Source organism: Notothenia rossii (assembly GCF_949606895.1).
Source record: "Notothenia rossii genome assembly, chromosome: 8".
Classification (NCBI taxonomy): domain Eukaryota; kingdom Metazoa; phylum Chordata; class Actinopteri; order Perciformes; family Nototheniidae; genus Notothenia; species Notothenia rossii.
The window spans coordinates 81637977-81663120 of record NC_136906.1 but is presented as its reverse complement, the minus strand read 5'-3'; the positions used below and the strand labels follow the sequence as shown (position 1 = coordinate 81663120).

Here is a 25144-nt window from a genome sequence, read left to right as displayed (position 1 = left end):
CTGCAGGCCACCGCAGGGAAAGGTAATCTTTTTATAGTTTACACACATTTTTAAATCTCAGCAAAGTAATATTATAAAAGGTTTAGAGGCTTCTTAAAATGGTAAACGTGTGTAAAGTACATTCATGTGACCGTGCTGTAGTTCCTTTATAGCCCAACATTAGCCTCCTTTAGCTTAGCGGTGGTGACGTGAAGTCATGTGACCGTGCTGTAGTTCCTTTATAGCCCAACATTAGCCTCCTTTAGCTTAGCGGTGGTGACGTGAAGTCATGTGACCGTGCTGTAGTTCCTTTATAGCCCAACATTAGCCTCCTTTAGCTTAGCGGTGGTGACGTGAAGTCATGTGACCGTGCTGTAGTTCCTTTATAGCCCAACATTAGCCTCCTTTAGCTTAGCGGTGGTGACGTGAAGTCATGTGACCGTGCTGTAGTTCCTTTATAGCCCAACATTAGCCACCTTTAGCTTAGCGGTGGTGACGTGAAGTCATGTGACCGTGCTGTAGTTCCTTTATAGCCCAACGTTAGCCTCCTTTAGCTTAGCGGTGGTGACGTGAAGTCATGTGACCGTGCTGTAGTTCCTTTATAGCCCAACATTAGCCTCCTTTAGCTTAGCGGTGGTGAAGTGAAGTCATGTGACCGTGCTGTAGTTCCTTTGTAGCCTAGCGTTAGCTTTTTACTTCAGAAATCCATTCATAATCCAAAATCACATGGAGAAATCCGATAGATTATTTGTGAAGGGAACCAGGGAGATGCTGCCTTCAGGGACCAACACAGAAATACCACATCTCTGCTTCCCTCTCACAGTATTTAACTCCCCCTCTCTCTCTCTCTCTTTAGGTTATTTTGACGCCCAGGCTCTGGCGCTTGACTTCCTGTCTCTGGGTTTCCGGGAGTGTGTGACGGAGGTTTCTCGTTTCCTGAGCTCCGTGGAGGGTCTGGACCCCGAAAACCCTCTAAAATCCCGCCTCCTCTCCCACCTGTCCTCCCATTTACACCCCCAAAACCACCATCACCACCTCCAGTACCACCAGCAGCCTCTCCCTTTAACTCCCCCCTTCTTCCCCCATCATTTGGCTGCGTTCCGACCTCCATATGGACTCAATATGGGAGACGGAGGTCATGTTTTAGATGTTTTTCAACGCAATGTCACCTCTTCATCACCTTCTTCTTCCTCCTCTTCCCTCCTCTCACTCTCTACTTCATTTCCTATTGGTTTCCCCATCCTCCCTCCTTCCTCTTCCTCCTCCTCTTCGATTCCTCTCCTCAGCAGCACTAAACCCTACCGACCGTGGGGAACTGAAGTCGGAGCTTTCTGATTTTAAAACAGCCTAAAATAACTTAAAACCCAATTTGAATATGCCTGCTACTTCCTGTCGGATGTGTCTTTAAGATACGTTAAGACATTCTTCTGACCTGAGCTCCTCCAACAATGCAACATATATCATAAAATACAAAAATACACAATTGTGCAGGAAGTCTATATACATGTAAATAGAATATGATATGTACAAGAACAGAATAGTTATTCATTATTATAGTAATTAACCGCCACACTGCAGCGATGGGATCATTTGATTTGGGTTTAAAAATGTTCCTTTTAAACGAGAGGGCTTTCACCATTGGCTGTGTCAGATGTCAATCAATAAACAATCATGATGGGTGTAGTGGGAGAAAGGAGATTCCCACAGAGTTTTTTAACATCCCTCATGGAGGTAAATAAGATTTAAAGCAACACTACAAGCGAGACTCATAAGAAATGAAACTCATAACGAAAATATTGATTTATGGATCTGTTCCTCCCTAATGAAACCGAAAGAGGATTTCCAAAATGTAGAGAAAAGTCATATATTGAAATTAAAAAAGACAGAATTTTGATCCAAAAATATTGGACTAAGACAGTTAGAATTTTGAGGGAAAAACATCAGAATTTTGAAGAAAGAAAGTCAGATATTTTAGAAAACGTCAGATATTGAAATAAAAAAGTCAAAATTTTGATTAAGAAAGTTTGAGGAAAAAAAGCGGCTGAAATACAGAACATTTACAGTGCAGCTCAATAACGCTTCATATTTAGGCCCAAATTCCTAAATGAGTTGAGTTAATTAAATGAATATCTTGGCCGACTTGGACCGTTTTGTAATGTTTTTGGGGGTTATCGAGGACGCTGAGGGGTAAAAGAAAGGGCAGTTTTAAGCAGAAAGTGGCTGACTTTGACTCACCGCTTTCACACCAAGTACTTTGCCGTACTTAGTCTCGCCGAATCCTGGAACTGTCTTAGTAGATCGCGTTCACACCGGAATAAGTACCTGAGCGAGGGTTACGCAAATGAAGCCACTGATGTCACTTCTTCTTCTTCTTCTGCTTTGGGTTTACTGGCAGGCCGCAAACAACTTCACGGCATATACTGCCACCCGGAGTCCTGAGTAAATCGCCAGAAGCGCCGACACCTCCTCTTCTCCACCGCTCCCATGTTTTCTTTTGTGTTGCCATAAGTTAGTCTCTCTCCGTTGGTGCGCTGGGCTAATGCTAATGCTAATAATGCTAATGCTAATAATGCTAATGCGAGCAAATAAAATGGCGGCTTCACAAAAACTTTTCGACGTTTTACGGGGCGTGGTTTGCAATCCGCCCAGCCAATTAGAAATGGGACCTTTTCCTCCCCAGGAAAGTACCACCTCTCTAACAGGGACTGAAAAGGGGGGGAAACGTTCTCATGAACTAAGTTCTAGTTCCAGATCTTTTTGGTGTGAACGCAAAATCCCAGGAACTATCGGCCTAGTTCTTGGGAAAAGTACTCCGATGTGAAAGCGCCCAATGGGACTGTTCCTTTCTTGCCTGGAAAAGTATTTGAACTCAACAGCATCTTATTAAAAACCTCTTCGGGTGTTTCTGTGACGCGTTATGTCTTGAGAGCGACTAACATGTCTATAAATGGGATTTTCTTTCACAATAACAACATATTTTACGGTTGATTTTGATTTTTGAAGCTTCTCCTTTAACACAGACTCTGAGGTAATGAAACAGGAAAGAGGGAATACAACTGGACCAAAACCAGTGCAGTCCCACACAGTCCGTCCTGGTGCAAACTGAGATGTATTAACATTAGATTTGATCAAACTAAAACACTCTTCAACTTTCTGTTTCAAGCATTTTCATTGAATTCACTGTTTAATTCCCTGAGTGCCTTTTTACAAATAAAGATGGCCTTACATCGTAATGTCTGTTTCTCTTTTCCCTTCATACACTTTAAATGTTCTATTCATATGTAGACGGATTAAACCATTCAAAATCTAACATTAACGATTAACGTACAATTTTTAAGCTTTATCTACAAAACAAACACCTAAATCAATAGATGTAGTGGAAGTGTCTAATGTGCCGGCAAAATGTTGGTTTTCCTGCTTTCTGAGATTAAATCTGATTTTGGGGGAAAATGTAATCTCTTTGTTTCTTAATGTCCTAATCCTGACTTTAATCTCAGAGATAAAACAAAAGCCTTTTGGTTCAATCCAAAATAAATGACATGTGGCCCGAACCCTGCTCCACATCTCACAGTATCGTGTTATTAGATCACCCTGTACATGGTAGCACATATATATTAGTAATGTGATGATTCAGAGCCGTATACCGTACTGCCTGATATCATACAAGTACATATTGTGTTTTGTTTTATATGTAAAAAGTAACAGATGTGCAGGATTTACAAAATTCAAAATCAATCTGATAATTATGAACAAAAAAGAAACTCATCCAGTTGGTTTAGGGTTTTGTTTATTTATTAGTACTTGGTTTTTTTAATCAAATGTATGAAACATGCTCAAGTACAAGTTGAAATGTATTTTCCAACACAATCAAATATATTTGAGTAAAGATCTCAGATGTATTGTGAGCAGAAAGAGTTTTTATCTGGAGATTTAGTGATCTGTCATCTTGGTACAAATATTTATAAAGAGAACAACAACAACATTTGGGATGTCTAGCCGGATCTGGACTTCAACGTAAAGCAGAGTTTGAGGAAGTATCGAGGGCTCGTCGTGTAGAAAATTAAGTGTGTTGTTGTTTCTGCGTTAAATTAAACATGTTGTTCGGACTTAAAATCTCAATCCAGTATCCGTCAGGGTCCTGAATGAAGGCCAGGCCCTTCATCTTACCTGAGGAGGAGCAGGGGGGGGGTACACACACACACACACACACACACACACACACACACACACACACACACACACACACACACACACACACACACACACACACACAACACACACACACACACACACACACACACACACACACACACACACACACACACACACACATTTTAAAAGTTTTTCTACACATTTTTTTAAGAAACTTTGAAAATTGTCCGAATTTTTTGAAAAAAGTCAGATATTGAAATAAAACACTTTCTGAATTTTGAGTAAGAAAGTTTTATTTTTTTAGGTGGAAAAAAGTCAGAATTTTGATTTACATTTGTCATTATTATTATTTTATCCAAGAACTCAAAAAGAAATGTGTCATTGGTCCGAGCCGTGATTACCCTTTAAAAAGTGATTTTGAGAAATGAACGTCCTCTGGCTCCCTCTGCTGGGATGAATCTGTTCTGCTTATTTTCACTTGTATTTAACCCCTCATGGGTTTTTGGATTGTGAAAAATCCCAGAATACACTCTGGTTAATGTTTGGGAATATAAAAAAAAGTCTAAATGCAGCGCTGTTTTAGGTCGCATTCACACCTAATAGTCCGCTCTCTGGTGAGCACCAGACCACAGTTTGTTACATGGTTTCATTTCTCAGAAGGTTTGGTTTGCGTTCACACGGTAAAACTCAAACGGACTATAAAATGTAAACACAAGTCATGTGCACGGAAATGCTGTTCAACCATTGGCCAGACATTAAGGGGGTAAACACGCAAATCCCGGCAATTTCTACCGGAGCCTCCGCCATGGAGCATCGGCACTTTCGGCAGAGTATTCTCATGCAGCTGTTAATCTGGAGATCAACAGACACTAGCGGCCCGCGCATATAATAATAATAATAATAATAACTTTTATTTATATAGCGCTTTTCAATAACCCAAAGTCGCTTACAAAAAAAATTAAAAGTACAGAAAGGGGGTGAACAGGCAGAAGACAACATATTGGACAAGAAAATTGAACATGAACATTACATGAACAGGCAAAGGACAACACAGGGGGGGATATATATATATGATTATATAATCAGACAACGTCCGTTAAAAAACATTATAACACACATAATGAGACGTTCTGCAGTCAGGAGGGCGTTTCACCGACGATAGGTGGCTCTGACTTTTATGTAGCTGACGGAGAATGTTTACTTTACACGACACTGTTCAGCACTTCATTCTGCTCCACTCTTTCACTAAAGATTTTGAAGACATCCGCGTTCTTTTGACACGTAAATACTACGCTTCCTATGTTTTGGTGCGGACTGCGTTCACACCAGCGATGAACCGCTCCAGAGTTCACTAGCAAGCGGTCCGAGACCACCTATTTTAGCGGACCAGAGTCCGGTTGTTTAGTTCACTTCAGAGGTCTGCGTTCACATCGACCCAAACGAACCGCACCAAGTGGCACCGGGGTTCGATTCAACCGGACTATACAAGGCAGGTGTGAACGCGCCCTAAAAGTGAGTTAAGCTCGACTGCTATGAGAGAATGCAAGATTACACGTTTTGTGCATTATTTTCTGGAATAATGGCAAATTATTTGAGGAAAATCTGAGATCTATTGATTCATCAAGTTCTATACACAAAGGTATTCTTCCGCCACTTCTTAAAATTCTCATTTCTCTTCTGACTTCTTCAAACTTTTTTTACTCAAAATTCAGATTTTTTTACTCAAAATTCAGATTTTTTTACTCAAAATTCTGACGTTTTTCTAAAAAATCTGACTTTTTTCTAAAGATTCAGATTTAGTTTCTCAAAATTATGACTTTTCTCAGAATTCTAACTTTCTTGCTCAAAATTTAGATTTTTCTAAAAGTTATTTTAAATCTAAGATAGTTTTTATTTTAATCTGATTTGTTGACATTTCTAATAAACCCTCTTCTTCCTTGTGGACTCACCTGTATCTGGTTTCTTTACGAACGTCACTCCTTGCTCCTCAAACACTTTGCAGGCAGCGTAAACATCAGGAACAGCAATCCCAATATGACCTGCAACAACAAAACAACAAAACAACAATAACAACAACAACACGGCAGAAAACAAGATTAGAGCAATAAGAGACGGAGATTAAAACAGTCTTATTAGCCGTCATTACACAAGGACCATGGATAAACAAAAACATCTCATCATAAGTCAATATTTGTTTATAAATATTGATCAATTATGATTAGCTTTCATAAAATTCACGAATATGTCGATCATTTTCATTTTCTCATAAATGTTTTGGATCTTTTTTGAGTAAAAAAGTCAACATTTTAGGAGGAAATTATATAGAATTCTGACTTTAGTCCAAGAACTAAAAAAATTAATTAAACCGTTATTTCCGTAAAACATTTTTGAGAAAAAAATTCAGAATCTTGAGGAAAAGTACGAATTTTCGTAAGTAAATGAATCACTTTTGAGACGACTTATTTCAGGTAAATCTGCATTAATTTATTTTAACTTCTCACCGAATCCCGTGGGCTTTTTGTTCCCGTTGTGGAACGAAAGACTTTCCTCCAGCTCTGACCCCCAGTTACTGAAAGAAACAGGGATCATTATATATCCAGGTTTCATCACGCACAGTGACAGAAAACTTGTGCTCCTATTGGCTAGCGCTCCAACACATTATACGTGATAGACTAAGGGGCGGGACATCTCTAGGAGGTTGACCAATCACAATAGAGCCGGCCAGCTAACCAATCAGAGCAGCTCTGGTTTCAGACAGAGGGTGAAAAAAGGTGCTGCAGCACAGGCAGTATGAGAACAATAAAGAGCTTTCTGAACATTACATTATCAGTGTGTTTCAGGTGTGTGTCAGTGTGTGTCTCAGGCGTGTGTCAGGTGTGTGTAATCAGGTATGTATCAGTGTGTGTCTCAGGTGTGTGTATCAGTGTGTGTCTCAGGTGTGTGTATCAGTGTGTGTTTAGGTGTGTGTCAGGTGTGCATCAGTGTGTGTATCAGTGTGTGTCTCAGGTGTGTGTCAGGTGTGCATCAGTGTGTGTATCAGTGTGTGTCTCAGGTGTGTGTCAGGTGTGCATCAGTGTGTGTATCAGTGTGTGTCTCAGGTGTGTGTCAGGTGTGTGTATCAGTGTGTGTTTAGGTGTGTATCAGGTGTGTATCAGGTGTGTGTAATCAGGTGTGTGTCAGGTGTGTGTAATCAGGTGTTTAATCAGGTGTGTAATCAGGTGTGTAATCAGGTGTGTCTCAGTAGTGTTTCAGAGGTGTGTTTCGTACTGTGTGAGTTCGATGGTGGCTCTGCGGCTAAACGTCCAGGCCGTTCGCTCCTTGATTTCTTCGGGAATGTCCGACTTTTCCTCGAAGCCCAAAAAATAAAGAGTGAAACGCATCGAGGGGAAATCGATCTTCTGCAGTAAACTGGAGAAACACACATTGAGTCCATGTTTACACACCTGATCAGACTTTGTTCATCGGATGTGTTTTTAAACGTTTCTGTAAAAAAGTCAGATTTTTTTTACAAAAGAAAGTCAGAATTTCTAGGAAAAGAATCTGAATGATTTGATCTCAGAATTCTGACTTTAATCCCAGAACAAAACAAAAAAATGCCAACCGTTATTTCTGTAAAACATAGGATACAGCGAGGCTTGATGCGTTCACTGTTAAAACATTGCATGATTTTCAGTTTAAAGAAAGCAGAGTAAGTTAAATAAAATATATTCGATGATCTTCCCATTCAGTCTGAGAGAAGCTAAACCTTTATTTCTGAACAACATTTTTAGAAAAAGTCAGACATTTTAGAAAGAAGTAAGAATTTGGAGTAAAATAAAGTCAGAATCCGAGAACTGTAAATCATAGGATATCGTGAGGTCCCACTTCGATGCCTTCACTTTTAAAACATTGCATGATTTTCAGTTTAAAGAAAGCAGAGTAAGTTAAATAAAATATATTCGATGATCTTCCCATTCAGTCTGAGAGAAGCTAAACCTTTATTTCTGAACAACATTTTTAGAAAAAGTCAGACATTTTAGAAAGAAGTAAGAATTTGGAGTAAAATAAAGTCAGAATCCGAGAACTGTAAATCATAGGATATCGTGAGGTCCCACTTCGATGCCTTCACTGTTAAAACATTGCATGATTTTCAGTTTAAAGAAAGCAGCGTAAATTAAGTCAAACACATTCTAGGGTCGTCGATAACTTCGCTCTGACAGAAGTTAGAGTTTTCTGAGGACTCACGTCATCCCGAGGACTCGCGTGTAGAAATCCAGAGATCTGACCGGGTCTTTCACTCGGAGCATCGTCTGCTGCATCATGAAGTCCTGAACCAAGTATTCAGAGACTTTACTATAAATACATACACACGTAATCAAACAGACAGTTATACATGTGCACACATTGAGAGGCATCAATACAATGCAACATGTACAAAATAACAGTCACTTTAAAACGGAGGAGGACGAATACATTACACACAAAATATGAACAGTCCAAAGACTGTCGAAAAGTGCCGTGTGTGTGTGTGTGTGTGTGTGTGTGTGTGTGTGTGTGTGTGTGTGTGTGTGTGTGTGTGTGTGTGTGTGTGTGTGTGTGTGTTTAGTGCACCAGAGGCCTGTACTACGAACCCAGTCCAACAGACCCTGGATATCTCTGAGTTACCTAACCCAAAACAAACGCGCTCTCGCTAAGTGGTCCTATGGTTATCATCTCGGTAACTCAAGCGCGCGTTCACATGAAAGGGGCGGGGCTAGCAACATTCGACCAATCACACACATGGAGAAGCGTACTGACAGCGCAGCGTCATACTTCCTGAATGAAAAGTCAACTATAATATTAGACATATGAAGAAGTTAAACTTTAAACATCCATGACTTAAACACTTTCTCCAGGATCAAAGCCACATAGCTGCACCTGCAAGGTGAATACAGCTGGTAACAGAACAAGTGTTTGAATGCGTACATTAACAGGTTTATGATATCACTGCCCCGTCTAAGACACCATCTGACTTTCATTACATTTGACTCGAGTGTTTCCTCAACTTAATGTGTTGCTTAAAATAATCCTTCTGCATCCAGTATGTGACACTGTGAGTGTTGCACGGCCAGATACGGCTCAGCTGACTCAGATAAGGAGATGATACATTATGATGTGATATGCCGCGGACTGTACTTCATGTTACTCTGATCCGGTTACTTATGTTGTGGCAGATATTTAAGTAAGCTTTCTTAACGCTAATGTTCTAATAGTCAGATTGCTCTGAAGATGGGAGGTGATATTCTATTCATGTTCACGTTCACACAGTCGCTGATTTCTGCCGGCCGTCTTTCCTGCAACGGCAGTTTTTCTGTATCTCCTTTCTCCTGTAATATGACTTGATCGCTTTAAACTCCGCACACTGAGCTCTGATTGGTCAGCAGGCAGTGCTTTCACTGAGTTGAGCTCTTAGCCTGCAACCTAACCTGCTCCGGGGCAGGCTAGCCGCTCAGCATCAGTTACCATGGAGATCTAGCCCGCTAAAAAGAGAACCAGCTTCGTAGGACCGGAAACCCAGAGTTTACCTGAAGTTAGCCGCTAAGAGAACATCCTGCTTCGTAGTCCAGGCCTCTGGGGAAGAGCTATTCTCAGATATTGTCTCTTGGTCCGGTGCAAAGAGGATTATTTATGTTATTGCTTTGTTAATAAATGACACAATCAACAACAACGGCAACAACAACAACAGCAACAACCACAGCACAGCAGGGACTCTTCTTGCAGCGCGTCAAATAACTTAAAGACAAAGTTCTGACACACACATGATTAATGTTTAGCACTTTCTTTATGAGCTTTTGTAATATATTAGTAAATGTTACACCTCTCTGTGCCGTGCATTATGTTAACGTTTACCACCTGAAACCAGAAGGGTAGGAAGAGAGGAGCTGTCTCTGCTCGCGGAGGATTATCAAGAAAGTGACTCAGGAAAGACGGGTTTGGGGGAGAGTCTGTTTAAACATGATGCTGAATCTAAACTACAACCTGACAGCCACACACACACACACACACACACACACACACACACACACACACACACACACACACACACACACACACACACACACACACACACACACACACACACACACACACACACACACACACACACACACACACACTAAAGGAAATGTTACATTATTAAGCTGTATATCTAGTTATGTAAATGAGGTATTTAGCTGATTTAGGAGAATTATAGGAGCTTTATTAGAATGTATTAAAGTGTATTTTGTTTACAGTGTCTGCAGTTATGTTCATTGTGTCTGTTTACTTTTTCAGAATTCACATATTTGCTTGTTTCCTCATTGCATTTGTGTCCATTTATATTTAAATGCAAATACCAAACCCCCTATTCAAGTGTGTTATACTCAGGATAGCAATATACAATTAGTATTTTTTAAAAACACATCCCTTAGTGTGTGTGTGTGTGTGTGTGTGTGTGTGTGTGTGTGTGTGTGTGTGTGTGTGTGTGTGTGTGTGTGTGTGTGTGTGTGTGTGTGTGTGTGTGTGTGTGTGTGTGTGTGTGTGTGTGTGTGTGTGTATAGAGAGAGATATGTATTGTTTCTCTCACCCTGGTGATGGGGTCTCCCTCTTTACAGGCTGCAGAGACTGCTTCTTCAGACATTCCTCCTTGAGACGCCATGTTTCTGACACTGAACGCACCACTGCCTTCTTCTCTGCGAAGATGCGTACAGGTGCAGCTCGGAAAAATATCTGGGATGTGAGAAACAGGTTTCCATGGCTGGTTTATGGTTGTTTTTGTGTGCATTTCTGATATTTTAACTTATTAATTATTAGTTATTCCAGGTCCACAGCGGGATGATGCGTTCATGTTAACTTTTTAGAACTTTTTAGATGTTTTCGTATTATAAAAACTCACATAATTACTACAAGTAACTATAATTGAAACTTGTTGAAGTTCATCTCATTCTGTAATATCGTTTTTATATGTATTTAATCTGTGTATTTGACTCTCCTCTGCTTCTAAACAACAATATTGCCTCTAAGGTATCACAGACAAGTCTCAGTTTAGAAACTTCCGGCAGGACCTGAATGCAGCAGGGCGGAGTTACAGCCAGGTGTTTCTGTGATGCCTTCAGGTGACTGAACTCTAGGAAGGAAACGCCCAAGACTTTAAAAGAGAAATGCAGCGGAGCAGAAAATCAAAATTTAAAAATCGACAAAGAATAATAAAGTTACAAATATATTTAAAAAATATATAAATAAACACTAAATAATAATAAAATAAAATTTTAAAAATACATATAATAAATAAATAAAGCATAAATAATAATTTAGTGAAAATTCCCTAATAAATAATAAAAATGAACAAAATACAAAATAAATCAATACAAAATAATTAACAATAATAAAATAAATGTATAAAAATAATAATTATATAAATGAAATGAAAATAAAATAAATACAAAATAAATAATCATTAAGTGAAAATTCCTTAATAAATAATAAAGATTAAAAAAATATATAAAAAGAAGTCAATATATATAAATGTAATAATATAATGAATAAAAGATGAATAATTATTAAAGATAAGATTGATTTAAACTTTTAAAAAACAGCTAATTTCTTTTTTTTTATTCTTTATTTATTTGGGGTCACATTATAGTACAAGTACAGTTTTTCAAATCATATATTTTTAGAGACCCGAAAGTGACAAATGAAATAGCAAACAGAATTAATCAAAGTAAAATAAAAACGAAAAAGTACACAGGGGTTGTTTGAAATAGCAAATGTCTACACATGTACATGCATACATATCAACATACATATATACATTCAATACATGTGACCATACATACACATCTATACATATACATTCAATCGGTGTATAGAAACAGTCAAACAAGGGATGGTCGTCTTTGGGATATGTCAATTCTCCACTTTTTCCATATTTCTTCAAATGTGTTTTCCTGAAGCCTCATTGAGAAGGTGATTCTTTCCATAACATAGATTTCATGGATTTTGTCGTACCAGTTGTCGAGAGAAGGGATATCCGCTTTGAGCCATTTTCTAGTTATTGCTTTTTTTGCTGCAACAGTAAGAAATCCAAATAGTTGTTTTGTTTTGGAGTTTGAGGGGATTGGATGTTCGAGCCCAAATAGAAATTCGTCCCAGTTTAAAGGGATTTTTTCCTGTATTATTATTTCAATTTCGATATGGATCTTTTCCCAAAAAGTTACTATTAAAGGACAAGCCCAAAACAAATGGTACAAAAAACAGCTAATTTCATATTTAGCCTATACTAAATACACTTAAAGGTTAATGATTGCATGGAAACAATGCTTTACATTAGTGCCAGTTTTTCCCCTTCTATTAAACATCTGTGTTTATTATATCTTATCCTATTTCAAACCACATGAAGGAGTCCACTTTAGAGTCAGGGTTATTAACACATGAAGGAGACTGAGTTAGAGTCAGGGTTATGAACACATGAAGGAGACTGAGTTAGAGTCATCAGGGTGTTTCTCGTAAATGTTCTTTTATATTATCTAAACTCTTCTCGAGATCAAGTGGAAAACGTTTCTTGTCTTTCCTGAGACGCCGTTTGGAAGATGTGTGTCGCGGTAGAGACGCGTCTGAGCCTGTTTGTGTGGGAGGACATCCACACACCCTGATTCCACACACACTCATCTCCCTCACACACACTCTCACAACACATTGCACGTGATAGGCTAAGGGGCGGGACATCTCTGAGCCAATCACAACAGAGCCGGCCAGCTAACCAATCAGAGCAGACGGGGTTCTTTAAAACAAAGTCGGTGTTTTGAGGAAAAAGCAGTGCGGGATTAAATCAAGAAAATGATCAACATAAGTACTAACATCTTTATTAATAATAATGATACAGTCGTTATAAGAATAATGATGATACACATTAAATCGTATATTTCCTGTGAATGATGATGAGCTGTAGTTCCTCACTGTCACCACTGAGGGCCAGCAACTCATTACTTTTGCCTTAAGCAACTTGCAATAAGTGCAAAAACCATAAAGATTCAAACTCCAGACATCAAGGAAAGTGCAGATATATCAACTTATGCTTTTCTTCACAGTCGTCTAAAGGCTGGGGACCGTTCATCACTTTTTGTAAAGAGCTTTTGAAATAAACAATCAAAAAGGACAAAATAGTTAATCATATTCTTCCCTTTGTAAATAACATAACATGGCAGAGTGGATCATTCTGACTACTGGAGACAGAAGCTATTATTATCTTTAATCAAGTGTAAAATAGATTACCAAACTCTGTTTAGCAACAAGGTAGAACATTGGAAACGAATCACAAAAATACTAATTTGCATCATAAATATAGGGAACATTACTTCCTGTATTATTCATGTTTTATTGTGATTTAAAGTTATAATATAACACAATTTAGACGCCATTCGATTCAGGGAAAACTGTGTAATGCAATGTGCAACTAAAATACATGTGTAGGATTTGCAGTATATATATATTTATAAAACGGACAAGTCAAATCAAGCAATCTGATTGGTTCTTAGCCGTGATATACTGAGCGTATACCACGGGTAGAATTGTAAGTTACTTTTCACAACAAGTCAGTATCCCTCCGCGTCTGAGAAAAACAGTATACCGTTGGGCTGCAGTTTGCTTTTCATACTGCAACAAGAAAGCAGCGGAGAAGTAACGGGGCAGAAGCCCTCCTTTTTGACGCAGCGGTCCAGACATAGACATCAAACGGCAAAACATATTCAGTGTGCAGTTCCTTTGGCATTAGGGCAGGGATATCTAGATACTCTCCAAGGTTTGAAATAATGAATTGTGCTACTTTTAAAGCAAGCAACGATGTTTTCAAATCTGTAATCAAAGAGGTCCGCAAAAACGCTATCGACCAATCAGATTGCTTGATTTGAATTGTCAGTTTTATAAATATATTTAAATTTCTTCCGTTACGAAACACTTCGCGTCGGGCCGAACCACGCCCCTTAGCTGTGATATAATGAGCATATACCAAGGCCTGTCGTGAGCTATTGCATAAATATATTGAATGGCCTATATATATATATATATATATATAGAAAGAAAGAAAAGAAAATACAATGCAATGCAATCTGCTCACAATAATGAATTAAATTGATCTCTTTCTTCCACTGAAGTTTTTCTCTGTGACATCACATGCCTTTGCCCATCTCTTTACAATATCACACTGAGCTGTGTAAGCCCAGGGCCTTTGTGAATACCCTCTGAGCATCCTCAGCCAGCGTGTTGAGGAAAGTAGTGAGAGCTCTGTAGGTGCAGGCAAAAGAGAGGGATGATGCTAATGGTATTCCAAATAATGGAATGAATCTGAGCCCTTCCTCCGCTGCCATTAAAGCAACGTGAAGTGTAGACACCTGCAGCAAGTTCAGGACAACCTCTCTGCTTATTTCTTTTACAGCCAGAGGTGACTTCATCTCTGCTCTTAGATCATCCAAAGGCACACGTGCACTAACAGCAAGACTCTGCAGTGACTTGGGATCAAGACCAAAAGCATTTCTGTACTGAATGGCTTTAGTAACCAGCATGGACAGATCGACAGCAACAGAGAGCCCAGGAAGTGGCACAGCTGCTCCGAGGGCAGATAAAGCAGCAAAGTACTTTACTTTGGACTGGAGAGCCTCTTTCTTCTTCTTGATGATCTCAAGGTTAAAATTGGGCAAGGCTAACAGGAGAGTGTCTCTCTTGTGTGCAGGAAGCTCTCTCTCCAGGGTCTCCTGTAACAGATGGAAGTCATACAGCTGGAGATCAAAGCTGGACACCAGGAAGACATGTGGAGACTCAACCTGGTGTTTTTCAAGACCTGTGTCACAAAGAGAAGAGAGAAGTTACTCACAGAAACCCTTTGCAGGTCAGACACAAGCACAGGCCAGTTTGAGCACTGAGGGGTGATCGTCACGCCAACAGACCCAGTGAGCTTCGTCTGTGTTCATATGACTCGTTCTCTGACCTATAGTAATATGATGTCTGTTGCATAAGCCTTTGAGTTGACTCATTTCTCACCCTGACCTCAGGCTCACCTTGAAGGCAGTCGGTCCTGATTTCTGCAAGGGTCTTTTCTGCGTTGAACTCTCTTCGACTTCTTCTTGTATTACCGATGTCCTGGTCAATCTTTGAGCGAACGAAGTAGAACTTTTTCTTCATATCCCGAATCGCCTTAGCGACCTTCACATCATTTTCTCTGAAGCGGTCAGCTGAGACGATGATGAAGAAGTCAAATCTTTCAAAGCCGACATGCTGCGGGTACTTGTCAGCTGGAAAATTGTTGGTGCCAATACCAGGAAGATCCCACAGTGTGACATTGGGAAAGTTTGGATGGGGGTATGAATAAACCTCCATGGTGGTTTCTTTATAACCAGTAGGGGCGGCACGCTCGTCCGTGTTGTCTAAGCCTCTAAAGGCGTTCACGAAGGTGGATTTCCCAGAGCCAGACTCTCCTGTGAAGGCGATGTTTAGCTGGACATCATCCAGCTCTTTCAAATAAGCATTGATCTTTGCAACTGCTGCGCCAGCTCCATGTGCTTGCAGCTCTACTTTACACATTTCTATATGTTCTTTTTCTAATGGATCATCCATGGCTCTCCTTGAACAATAAGACAAAAATGAAGTCATTGCACTTTGCAGAAAACATACGTTTATGCTTAGTAATATTATTATTATGTCATTTCCAAAGTTCAGCAATTTCATTGAAACATGTATTCCTCTTTATTTGAAACATGTGTAGGCCACCCTTTAAGTTCAGCCATTGTTAACTAATTCAATAAGATAATATGCTGAACGTAGCTGTATAGCTGTGAGGCACTAGCACTGGGAAGTCACACATATTTAGTGGATAGTAAACAGGAGCAACTTTAATATATTATACAGAACAATACATTTCAATTCACAGTAACTGTGTCTTACCGTATGATGATCTTAGAACGTTGTTACTCGGCAGGAAAGTTGAACTTCTTTGCTGTGCTGTCTTACGGGTTCACATTTCAGTTTCTTAGATAGGCAATGAAGTGACCTGCTTCCTGCAGGGAGCAACAGGGAATCTGAGCCAATCAGTTGTAAGCACCTGGTTACAAGAAATGCAGAGAGGCGGGGTGTGTGTAAAGAGCTGGTTTTATTCTCATTACATTTCAGTGACCTCAAATAAAAATGTAAAAAGGGGGCTGGTTGTAAATATGAGAGCAAAGCAACCTCGATATCATCTCAGTGATTCTGTCAGTCTCCTTCTCTTCCGTCTTGACTCGTGCTCAGCCTTCATTCATCACCCCCAACCCTCCTATGCATTTGTATTGACAGTGTTAGAAATCATATTGATGATCAGCGATCAGTAAAAGGACCATGTTTACAAGAATGAAGATCTTTTCCTTGTTTTTTATTTCTATAATTTCCCCTCTGTTTCTTTTGTGTTCAATGCAATGTTTGTCCCTTCAAACTGATCCTGTTAAGCTGCAATGAATACACTCCTGTTTAATTGAATCTACACCTATGGAAATATGTATTCCTGAAGCTGAAATGTAACATCTATTCACTCAAATACAATGTCCTCTAAGGCTGTACACATATCCAGTGTTTACCCTAACATGCAGCAGGAAGGAAAAGAGAGAACATTCAAATTGAATCCAGTTCATTCTTGATTTGAGAGTGAGTTCTTAACAAATTATCATGACAGACAAAATGATGAAAGCAACCGTAGAAGACTTCAAACCAAACTTAAACTACATCAACCCTAAAACTCTATTTTAAAAACATTGATGGTGCTGTTAATAACAATGTAGGCTATTGAAATCTTAAATGTATTTAGGTTATATAATAATATTGTGGAGCATTTAAAAAAAATTATTCTGACGACATGGATTTGATTTAAATGTTGTGTTCTTAAAACTGGCTATTCTAACGCTATTTTGAGAGACTAACCGAACAGGTTTGTAAACATACTCGCAGGTGAAGGTGCAGAACTTAAAGGGTGCAGTTCTTTAATCAACTCACCGCTCCTAGCTATTTAGCATGAGTAATGATCATGGGACATGCAGATAAGAGCAGTGCGTTTATTATAGAACTGAACCTTTCACTTCTGCACTTTCATTAATTCAGACATTCAGAAGGCTTTTTGCATTCTTTGGGTCCAAACACGGCTAAATTGTCTCAAACATTTAAACTTTATTGAGTTTGTTAGCAGACGTTATAGGTCAGGGTTACTGAGCAGTCATTTACAATTATTACAAGAGGACACCAAACCAACTGAGACCTGTCTGTACCACACACACACCTACACACTGTACCACACACAGCTACACACTGTACCACACACACACCTACACACTGTACCACACACACACACCTACACACTGTACCACACACACACCTACACACTGTACCACACACACCTACACACTGTACCACACACACACCTACACACTGTACCACACACACACCTACACACTGTACCACACACACACCTACACACTGTACCACACACACCTACACACTGTACCACACACACACCTATACACTGTACCACACACACACACCTACACACTGTACCACACACACCTACACACTGTACCACACACACACCTACACACTGTACCACACACACACCTACACACTGTACCACACACACACACCTACACACTGTACCACACACACACCTACACACTGTACCACACACACCTACACACTGTACCACACACACACCTACACACTGTACCACACACACCTACACACTGTACCACACACACACCTACACACTGTACCACACACACACCTACACACTGTACCACACACACACCTACACACTGTACCACACACACCTACACACTGTACCACACACACACCTACACACTGTACCACACACACACCTACACACTGTACCACACACACCTACACACTGTACCACACACACCTACACACACACACACACACACACACACACACACACACACACACACACACACCTACACACTGTACCACACACACACCTACACACTGTACCACACACACACCTACACACTGTACCACACACACCTACACACTGTACCACACACACCTACACACTGTACCACACACACCTACACACTGTACCACACACACACCTACACACTGTACCACACACACACCTACACACTGTACCACACACACCTACGCACTGTACCACACACACACCTACACACTGTACCACACACACCTACGCACTGTACCACACACACCTACACACTGTACCACACACACACCTACACACTGTACCACACACACACCTACACACTGTACCACACACACCTACACACTGTACCACACACACCTACATACTGTACCACACACACCTACACATTGTACCACACACACACCTACACACTGTACCACACACACCTACACACTGTACCACACACACACCTACACACTGTACCACACACACCTACACACTGTACCACACACACCTACATACTGTACCACACACACCTACACACTGTACCACACACACACCTACACACTGTACCACACACACACCTACACACTGTACCACACACACCTACACACTGTACCACACACACCTACACACTGTACCACACACACCTACACACTGTACCACACACACCTACACATTGTACCACACACACACCTACACACTGTACCACACACACACCTACACACTGTACCACACACACACCTACACACTGTACCACACACACACCTACACACTGTACCACACACACACCTACACACTGTACCACACACACACCTACACACTGTACCACACACACCTACACACTGTACCACACACACCTACGCACTGTACCACACACACCTACACACTGTACCACACACACACCTACACACTGTACCACACACACACCTACACACTGTACCACACACACACCTACACACTGTACCACACACACACCTACACACTGTACCACACACACACCTACACACTGTACCACACACACCTACACACTGTACCACACACACCTACACACTGTACCACACACACACCTATACACTGTACCACACACACACACCTACACACTGTACCACACACACCTACACACTGTACCACACACACACCTACACACTGTACCACACACACCTACACACTGTACCACACACACACCTACACACTGTACCACACACACCTACACACACACCTACACACTGTACCACACACACACCTACACACTGTACCACACACACCTACACACTGTACCACACACACACCTACACACTGTACCACACACACACCTACACACTGTACCACACACACACCTACACACTGTACCACACACACCTACACACTGTACCACACACACACCTACACACTGTACCACACACACACCTACACACTGTACCACACACACCTACACACTGTACCACACACACCTACACACACACACACACACACACACACACACACACACACACACACACACACACACACACACACACACACCTACACACTGTACCACACACACACCTACACACTGTACCACACACACACCTACACACTGTACCACACACACCTACACACTGTACCACACACACCTACACACTGTACCACACACACACCTACACACTGTACCACACACACACCTACACACTGTACCACACACACCTACGCACTGTACCACACACACACCTACACACTGTACCACACACACCTACACACTGTACCACACACACACCTACACACTGTACCACACACACCTACACACTGTACCACACACACACCTACACACTGTACCACACACACCTACACACTGTACCACACACACACCTACACACTGTACCACACACACCTACGCACTGTACCACACACACACCTACACACTGTACCACACACACCTACACACTGTACCACACACACACCTACACACTGTACCACACACACCTACACACTGTACCACACACACACCTACACACTGTACCACACACACCTACGCACTGTACCACACACACCTACACACTGTACCACACACACACCTACACACTGTACCACACACACACCTACACACTGTACCACACACACCTACACACTGTACCACACACACACCTACACACTGTACCACACACACCTACACACTGTACCACACACACCTACACACTGTACCACACACACCTACACACTGTACCACACACACACCTACACATTGTACCACACACACACCTACACACTGTACCACACACACACCTACACACTGTACCACACACACACCTACACACTGTACCACACACACACCTACACATTGTACCACACACACACCTACACACTGTACCACACACACACCTACACACTGTACCACACACACACCTACACACTGTACCACACACACACCTACACACTGTACCACACACACACCTACACATTGTACCACACACACACCTACACACTGTACCACACACACCTACACACTGTACCACACACACACCTACACACTGTACCACACACACCTACGCACTGTACCACACACACACCTACACACTGTACCACACACACCTACACACTGTACCACACACACCTACGCACTGTACCACACACACACCTACACACTGTACCACACACACCTACACACTGTACCACACACACACCTATACACTGTACCACACACACACACCTACACACTGTACCACACACACACCTACACACTGTACCACACACACACCTACACACTGTACCACACACACCTACACACTGTACCACACACACCTACACACTGTACCACACACACACCTATACACTGTACCACACACACACCTACACACTGTACCACACACACCTACACACTGTACCACACACACCTACACACTGTACCACACACACCTACACACTGTACCACACACACACCTACACACTGTACCACACACACACCTACACACTGTACCACACACACCTACACACACACCTACACACTGTACCACACACACACCTACACACTGTACCACACACACACCTACACACTGTACCATATTAAGGGTGTTATGAGTGAGTTTCTGTCCAACTGCCGTTAACATTTTTTCACTCGTGGCTAATTCAGAGGCTCAGCGTTAGCTTTGTGGTTTTTTTTGCAAAAAATAATAATAATGATCAGTTAGCTGAGCTTCTTCCCGTTACATGGATATAAAACATTAATTGTTTATTAAATATTAAGAAGCCCTCAGACGCTGTTTCCTGCAGATTATGCGTTTTTATGGGGTTCAACAGGGTTTAATGCCCTGTTAAAAAAAAGTTTTAATCGTATACCAGTAACTGCTTTTTTGAAAAAATACACTATAATTCAATATTCTAAAATCAAATGTGACTTTATCATTAGTATCATCAGCTGATCGTTCTGAATAATAAATGAGAAGATTGATTTTTATGCATTTTTACTTTTTCTATAATGTCAGATTGAACAAAAAGGTACACTGGGAATGTTAACCTACAATATTTGTACCATAGATTTCCATTATGACCACTTTTTTTTTACCCCCCCCCCCCCCTTTAGATCAAAGTGAAAAAAAATGTTTTGCACTAATTGTTCTCTGCATTTGACCCTACATGTTAGTGGTGCCATGGCAGCCCGGGGACTGACTCCAATTCTGAGGTGCTTTGGTCAAGAGCAATGACAGGAGTATCTGAACATCCATAACATGCATGTTGTTTTAGGAGTATAATAATCATCTTTATGCTGGTTGGTCTCCCACCCTCTGCGCGTTATCAGCACAAATTATGCCCCCATATGATAAAATCCACCATCCCCCCCTGACACACAGCTACAGCTCCTAAAGCATAATCAGGCTACAGCCGTTGTGTATTTTATTTTGTGAAGCACTAAATGGTTTTAGAAACATCTGGACTCTTTGTTTGTAGATATCTACTAAACTAAAGCAGAGACAGAGAGTAGGTCTGTTATACTGAGTGATATATATTATACACACTGCTCTGCTTTCTGCACGGACCTCACAGCTGTTCTCACTGTAAACATCGCAACGCGATGAGAGCAGTTTCTAAAATAATATCCAAAGACGATGCATGCAGAGCTGTGATTGGCTGAGATAAGTTCGGCCGTGCGTCACGACTCTTTGAAACATCTCTGTTCCCGGAAATGCATCCAGGAAGGAGCCGAGGAGGACCGTGGAGGACCCATCAGTGTATCCTCGGTTAGAGCTCCTCCAGAGAGCCTCCTCGATGTGCATTTAGAGAAATGAGATGTCCTTCAACATGGCGCGCTGAGCCACTCCCGGGGGACCGAGGAGTCGAGGAGGGGAAATTAGAGAAATAAAAAGGCCCATTGTAAGTGACAGGCTAAAGGGGCGGGACATCTGTAAGCCAATCACAAGAGCCGGCCAGCTAACCAATCAGAGCAGACTGGGCTCTGGTTTCAGACAGAGGGTGAAAAGACAGGCAGTATGAGAACAATAAAGAGCTTTTTGAACATTAAAGCGAGTTTGTGAAGAAGTAAAACATGTATGACTTTAGTGACATCTGGTGGTCAAATGTGGTACTTTAATTTAACCAATATTCTGCAAGACAAACAATGATCGTCTGTAAAGATAAAGATAGAAAGTAGAATCAGTGTTTAAAAAAAAAAAGATATTTATATAGTAAGGAATATTGAAAACTATGATCAGCATGCTGGCTCTAATGACTAAATACTAAATAAATAAAAATGGAAAGAAATGAACAATAAACAATAAATAATAAATAATGGGCATCAAGGAAAAGGAAACGGTTGAATCCCGTCTGAAAAAGGAATGGATGCAAACGGTAAATAATATTGAATCTGAGGGTTTTTCCAGATTTCATTTGAACCTGGCTCCAAATTTCAAGCCAAAAACTTTTTCCTGAAACCACGTTTATTTTAACAACATGCAATAAACTGCAATGACAACAACAAACAATCGTGAGCAGATCAAAAAGTTTAAAAAAAAAAGCAACCAAACAATATTTACATTTGTACAGATTCTGATCTTCCTTAAAATGTTAAAATTAAACTGAAGTAATTAGAAGGAGGGTCTTGGTCTCCTCTTCCTCCTCATCTCCTGGCAGTTTTCTTGTTCTCCAGCAGCAGCATGGTCAGACGGATCTTTAAAGAGGGCAGTTTGTTGCTGTAGTTCTGCTGCAGGACGGAGGTCAATCGGAGGCGGAGCTTCTGCAGGGCGCCGATCGGGGGGGAATTCAGGAGACAGTGGAAGAAATCCAGCCAAAGGTCACGGTGAGGGTTCCTGAGGAGGAAGAGGAAACAAAACCACACGTCAACAATGTTTTTTAAATTAATCTGCAGCTCTTCTTCTTTTAATGCCATTTTAATTCTATTTGAGATGTTTACATTTTGGAGTGTTTTTTTCTAGACTTTTTAAATGTTTAATGTGCAATGCCTTGTCTTTGTCTGCTGCTGCGACGCCAACATGTCCCCCATTGGGATCAATAAAGCACTCTCATCTTAGGTCTAACCATAGGGGGTCAAATCACAGCTGATTTAAATAACCAGAGCCACCAAGTTAGCGATAGCTAGCTAGCTAACATTCGCTTACTCGCTTGGTCATGGCTAGAAAGGATCCGTCTAGTGTAAATATGACGTCACGTTCTCGTTGTAACTCTCGTTGTAATCGGAGCGGCTCGGAAACACATCTTCAGCAGTAACATGATGCAACATACACATTAATGCAGCAGCAATATTAATAGAGAAACATCAGACTTAATAGTAAAACACTGCAAGGGAACATTTTATTGCACCAGGAGCTATCTTGGGACTTTTACTGCGACAACGTTGATTTGCCTCTGAATAAAAAATAAACCATAGTGTTGGTGATCTACAGTGTTGTCATTCTTCTTTGAACACCAGCAAGACCGCTAACACCCTATTTCAACAATCACACTCCCTGTAATTGACATAATTAATAGATAGTTTAGCTTCTCATCATCAGTTGCTGTGGCCCACTGATGTTAACGATCGTAACTGAAAGGCTGCCTGCCAAACGTAAACATTCAGCCACGTGACATTTAGCCAAACTCTCGCGAGAGTTTTACACAAGACGGATCCTTTCTAGCCATAACCTACTAGCTTGTTAGATAGATAGCAGACGCTTCAGTAGCTTAATTAGCATTAAGTGCTACGCACAGAAGAGAGGTCTTTAGTTTTTTAAGTTGATAGCCGCGTTAGCTAGCTTGTAAAGTAAATAGCTAACTTCTACTATCTAAGTTGATAGATAAGAAGCTAACGTAAGCTAGCCAACTAGTGTGCTACAAATAAGACCTGGATACAGCGTGGGAGGCGGGGTCTCGTTCTTTCCTATGAGAGCTGCTCATTGGCGCATGAGGACAAAATGGCCCAACTTTTGAGAGAGCGAAGCGTCACAGATTACCCATCATGCCTAGCTGTCGGAGCAGAAGAACCTGTATGTGCGCTCATAGAGCATGCGCAGTTGAGTTGCCCCTTAAGCCCCGCCCCCGAGCTCCCACTCTCAGATGAGGAAAATAACTCTCAGAATAACGTTATTAGCACATTTTACAACTTGAGGACCGAATGTTTTTAATAAGGGCTATACAAATGTTCATATTGGGTAGTTTAAAAAAAATGTCTCCACTGATTTACAGACGCCTCTTTCCCCATGTTAGTCAATGTGGAAAAGTCTTTCTTTCTTTCGTCACGGATTGATACGAAAGTTGCAGTACCGCCGTTTGGACACAACAAATATTTTCCTCAGAGTCCGGCGCACTTCCTGGGGGCTTGGTGTGCTAGCCATTATGTTAGATATACCAAATGTCACCAAATTGGGATCAATAAAGTACTTCTTATAGATATGTTAAATGTGGGGTAGGTCATTTTGGAGAAACCAGCTCGAGTGTGCTAGAATTTGAAAATACACAGCTGCACATGACCAATGAGGGCACGAAGTCAGTTTGTGCACAGATGGAAGGCTGACAGGCAGGTAGGCCATCCAGTTACTTTAGCCGGCTCAGATGATTGGTCGTGCTTTTTACAGCGCTACGGCTTCCACAGATGAGATGTTTTATGGACTT

At 41.0% G+C, this 25144-nt stretch overlaps 4 protein-coding genes across 12 annotated transcripts in view; 1 reads left to right on the top strand and 3 right to left on the bottom strand.

Moving 5' to 3' along the window:
• Nucleotides 1-3212, top strand: part of LOC307016316 (hairy/enhancer-of-split related with YRPW motif protein 2-like) — a gene marked incomplete at its 5' end in the record, with an annotated part of 19414 nt that extends 16202 nt beyond the window's left edge. Inside the window, 2 exons of the mRNA XM_079645356.1 lie at nucleotides 7-22; nucleotides 836-3212. Coding sequence (XP_079501482.1) covers nucleotides 7-22; nucleotides 836-1314 — 495 coding nt within the window. The 3' untranslated portion in view covers nucleotides 1315-3212. The remainder of the gene's footprint in view (nucleotides 1-6; nucleotides 23-835) is intronic.
• Nucleotides 3213-3749: 537 nt separating this feature from the next.
• On the bottom strand, nucleotides 3750-10816 carry LOC307016997 (lactoylglutathione lyase-like). The gene is made up of 6 exons (XM_079646413.1): nucleotides 10715-10816; nucleotides 8356-8438; nucleotides 7399-7539; nucleotides 6633-6700; nucleotides 6081-6170; nucleotides 3750-4146 (listed from the first exon to the last, which is right to left on the bottom strand). The coding sequence occupies exons 1-6, from the start codon at nucleotides 10784-10786 to the stop codon at nucleotides 4040-4042; spliced, it is 561 nt and encodes a 186-aa protein (XP_079502539.1). The 5' UTR covers nucleotides 10787-10816; the 3' UTR covers nucleotides 3750-4039.
• Nucleotides 10817-14191: 3375 nt separating this feature from the next.
• Nucleotides 14192-16140, bottom strand: LOC307016987 (interferon-inducible GTPase 5-like). The gene is made up of 3 exons (XM_079646401.1): nucleotides 16060-16140; nucleotides 15177-15739; nucleotides 14192-14959 (listed from the first exon to the last, which is right to left on the bottom strand). Exons 2-3 carry the CDS (start codon nucleotides 15730-15732, stop codon nucleotides 14322-14324), a joined length of 1194 nt encoding a protein of 397 aa, XP_079502527.1. The 5' UTR covers nucleotides 15733-15739; nucleotides 16060-16140; the 3' UTR covers nucleotides 14192-14321.
• A 6467-nt stretch (nucleotides 16141-22607) lies between these two features.
• The window catches only part of bub1 (BUB1 mitotic checkpoint serine/threonine kinase), a 34296-nt gene continuing 31759 nt past the window's right edge, over nucleotides 22608-25144 (bottom strand). For all 9 annotated transcript variants that reach the window (XM_079646375.1, XM_079646367.1, XM_079646369.1 and 6 more), the window contains one exon: nucleotides 22608-23346. In XM_079646375.1, coding sequence (XP_079502501.1) covers nucleotides 23157-23346 — 190 coding nt within the window. In that variant the 3' untranslated portion in view covers nucleotides 22608-23156. The remainder of the gene's footprint in view (nucleotides 23347-25144) is intronic.

Bases quoted from the DNA above. Each gene is read 5' to 3' on its own strand.
- LOC307016997 (XM_079646413.1), bottom strand. From the start codon at position 10,786: ATGGCGTCTCAAGGAGGAATGTCTGAAGAAGCAGTCTCTGCAGCCTGT. The intron at 6,701-7,398 runs GTACGAAACACA...TGTTTCTTTCAG, and splicing joins GCCACCATCGAACTCACACA to TAACTGGGGGTCAGAGCTGG. The intron at 6,171-6,632 runs GTGAGAAGTTAA...TTGTTGTTGCAG, and splicing joins CAAAAAGCCCACGGGATTCG to GTCATATTGGGATTGCTGTT.
- LOC307016987 (XM_079646401.1), bottom strand. From the start codon at position 15,732: ATGGATGATCCATTAGAAAAAGAACATATAGAAATGTGTAAAGTAGAG. The intron at 14,960-15,176 runs GTGAGCCTGAGG...TTTGTGACACAG, and splicing joins CAGGACCGACTGCCTTCAAG to GTCTTGAAAAACACCAGGTT.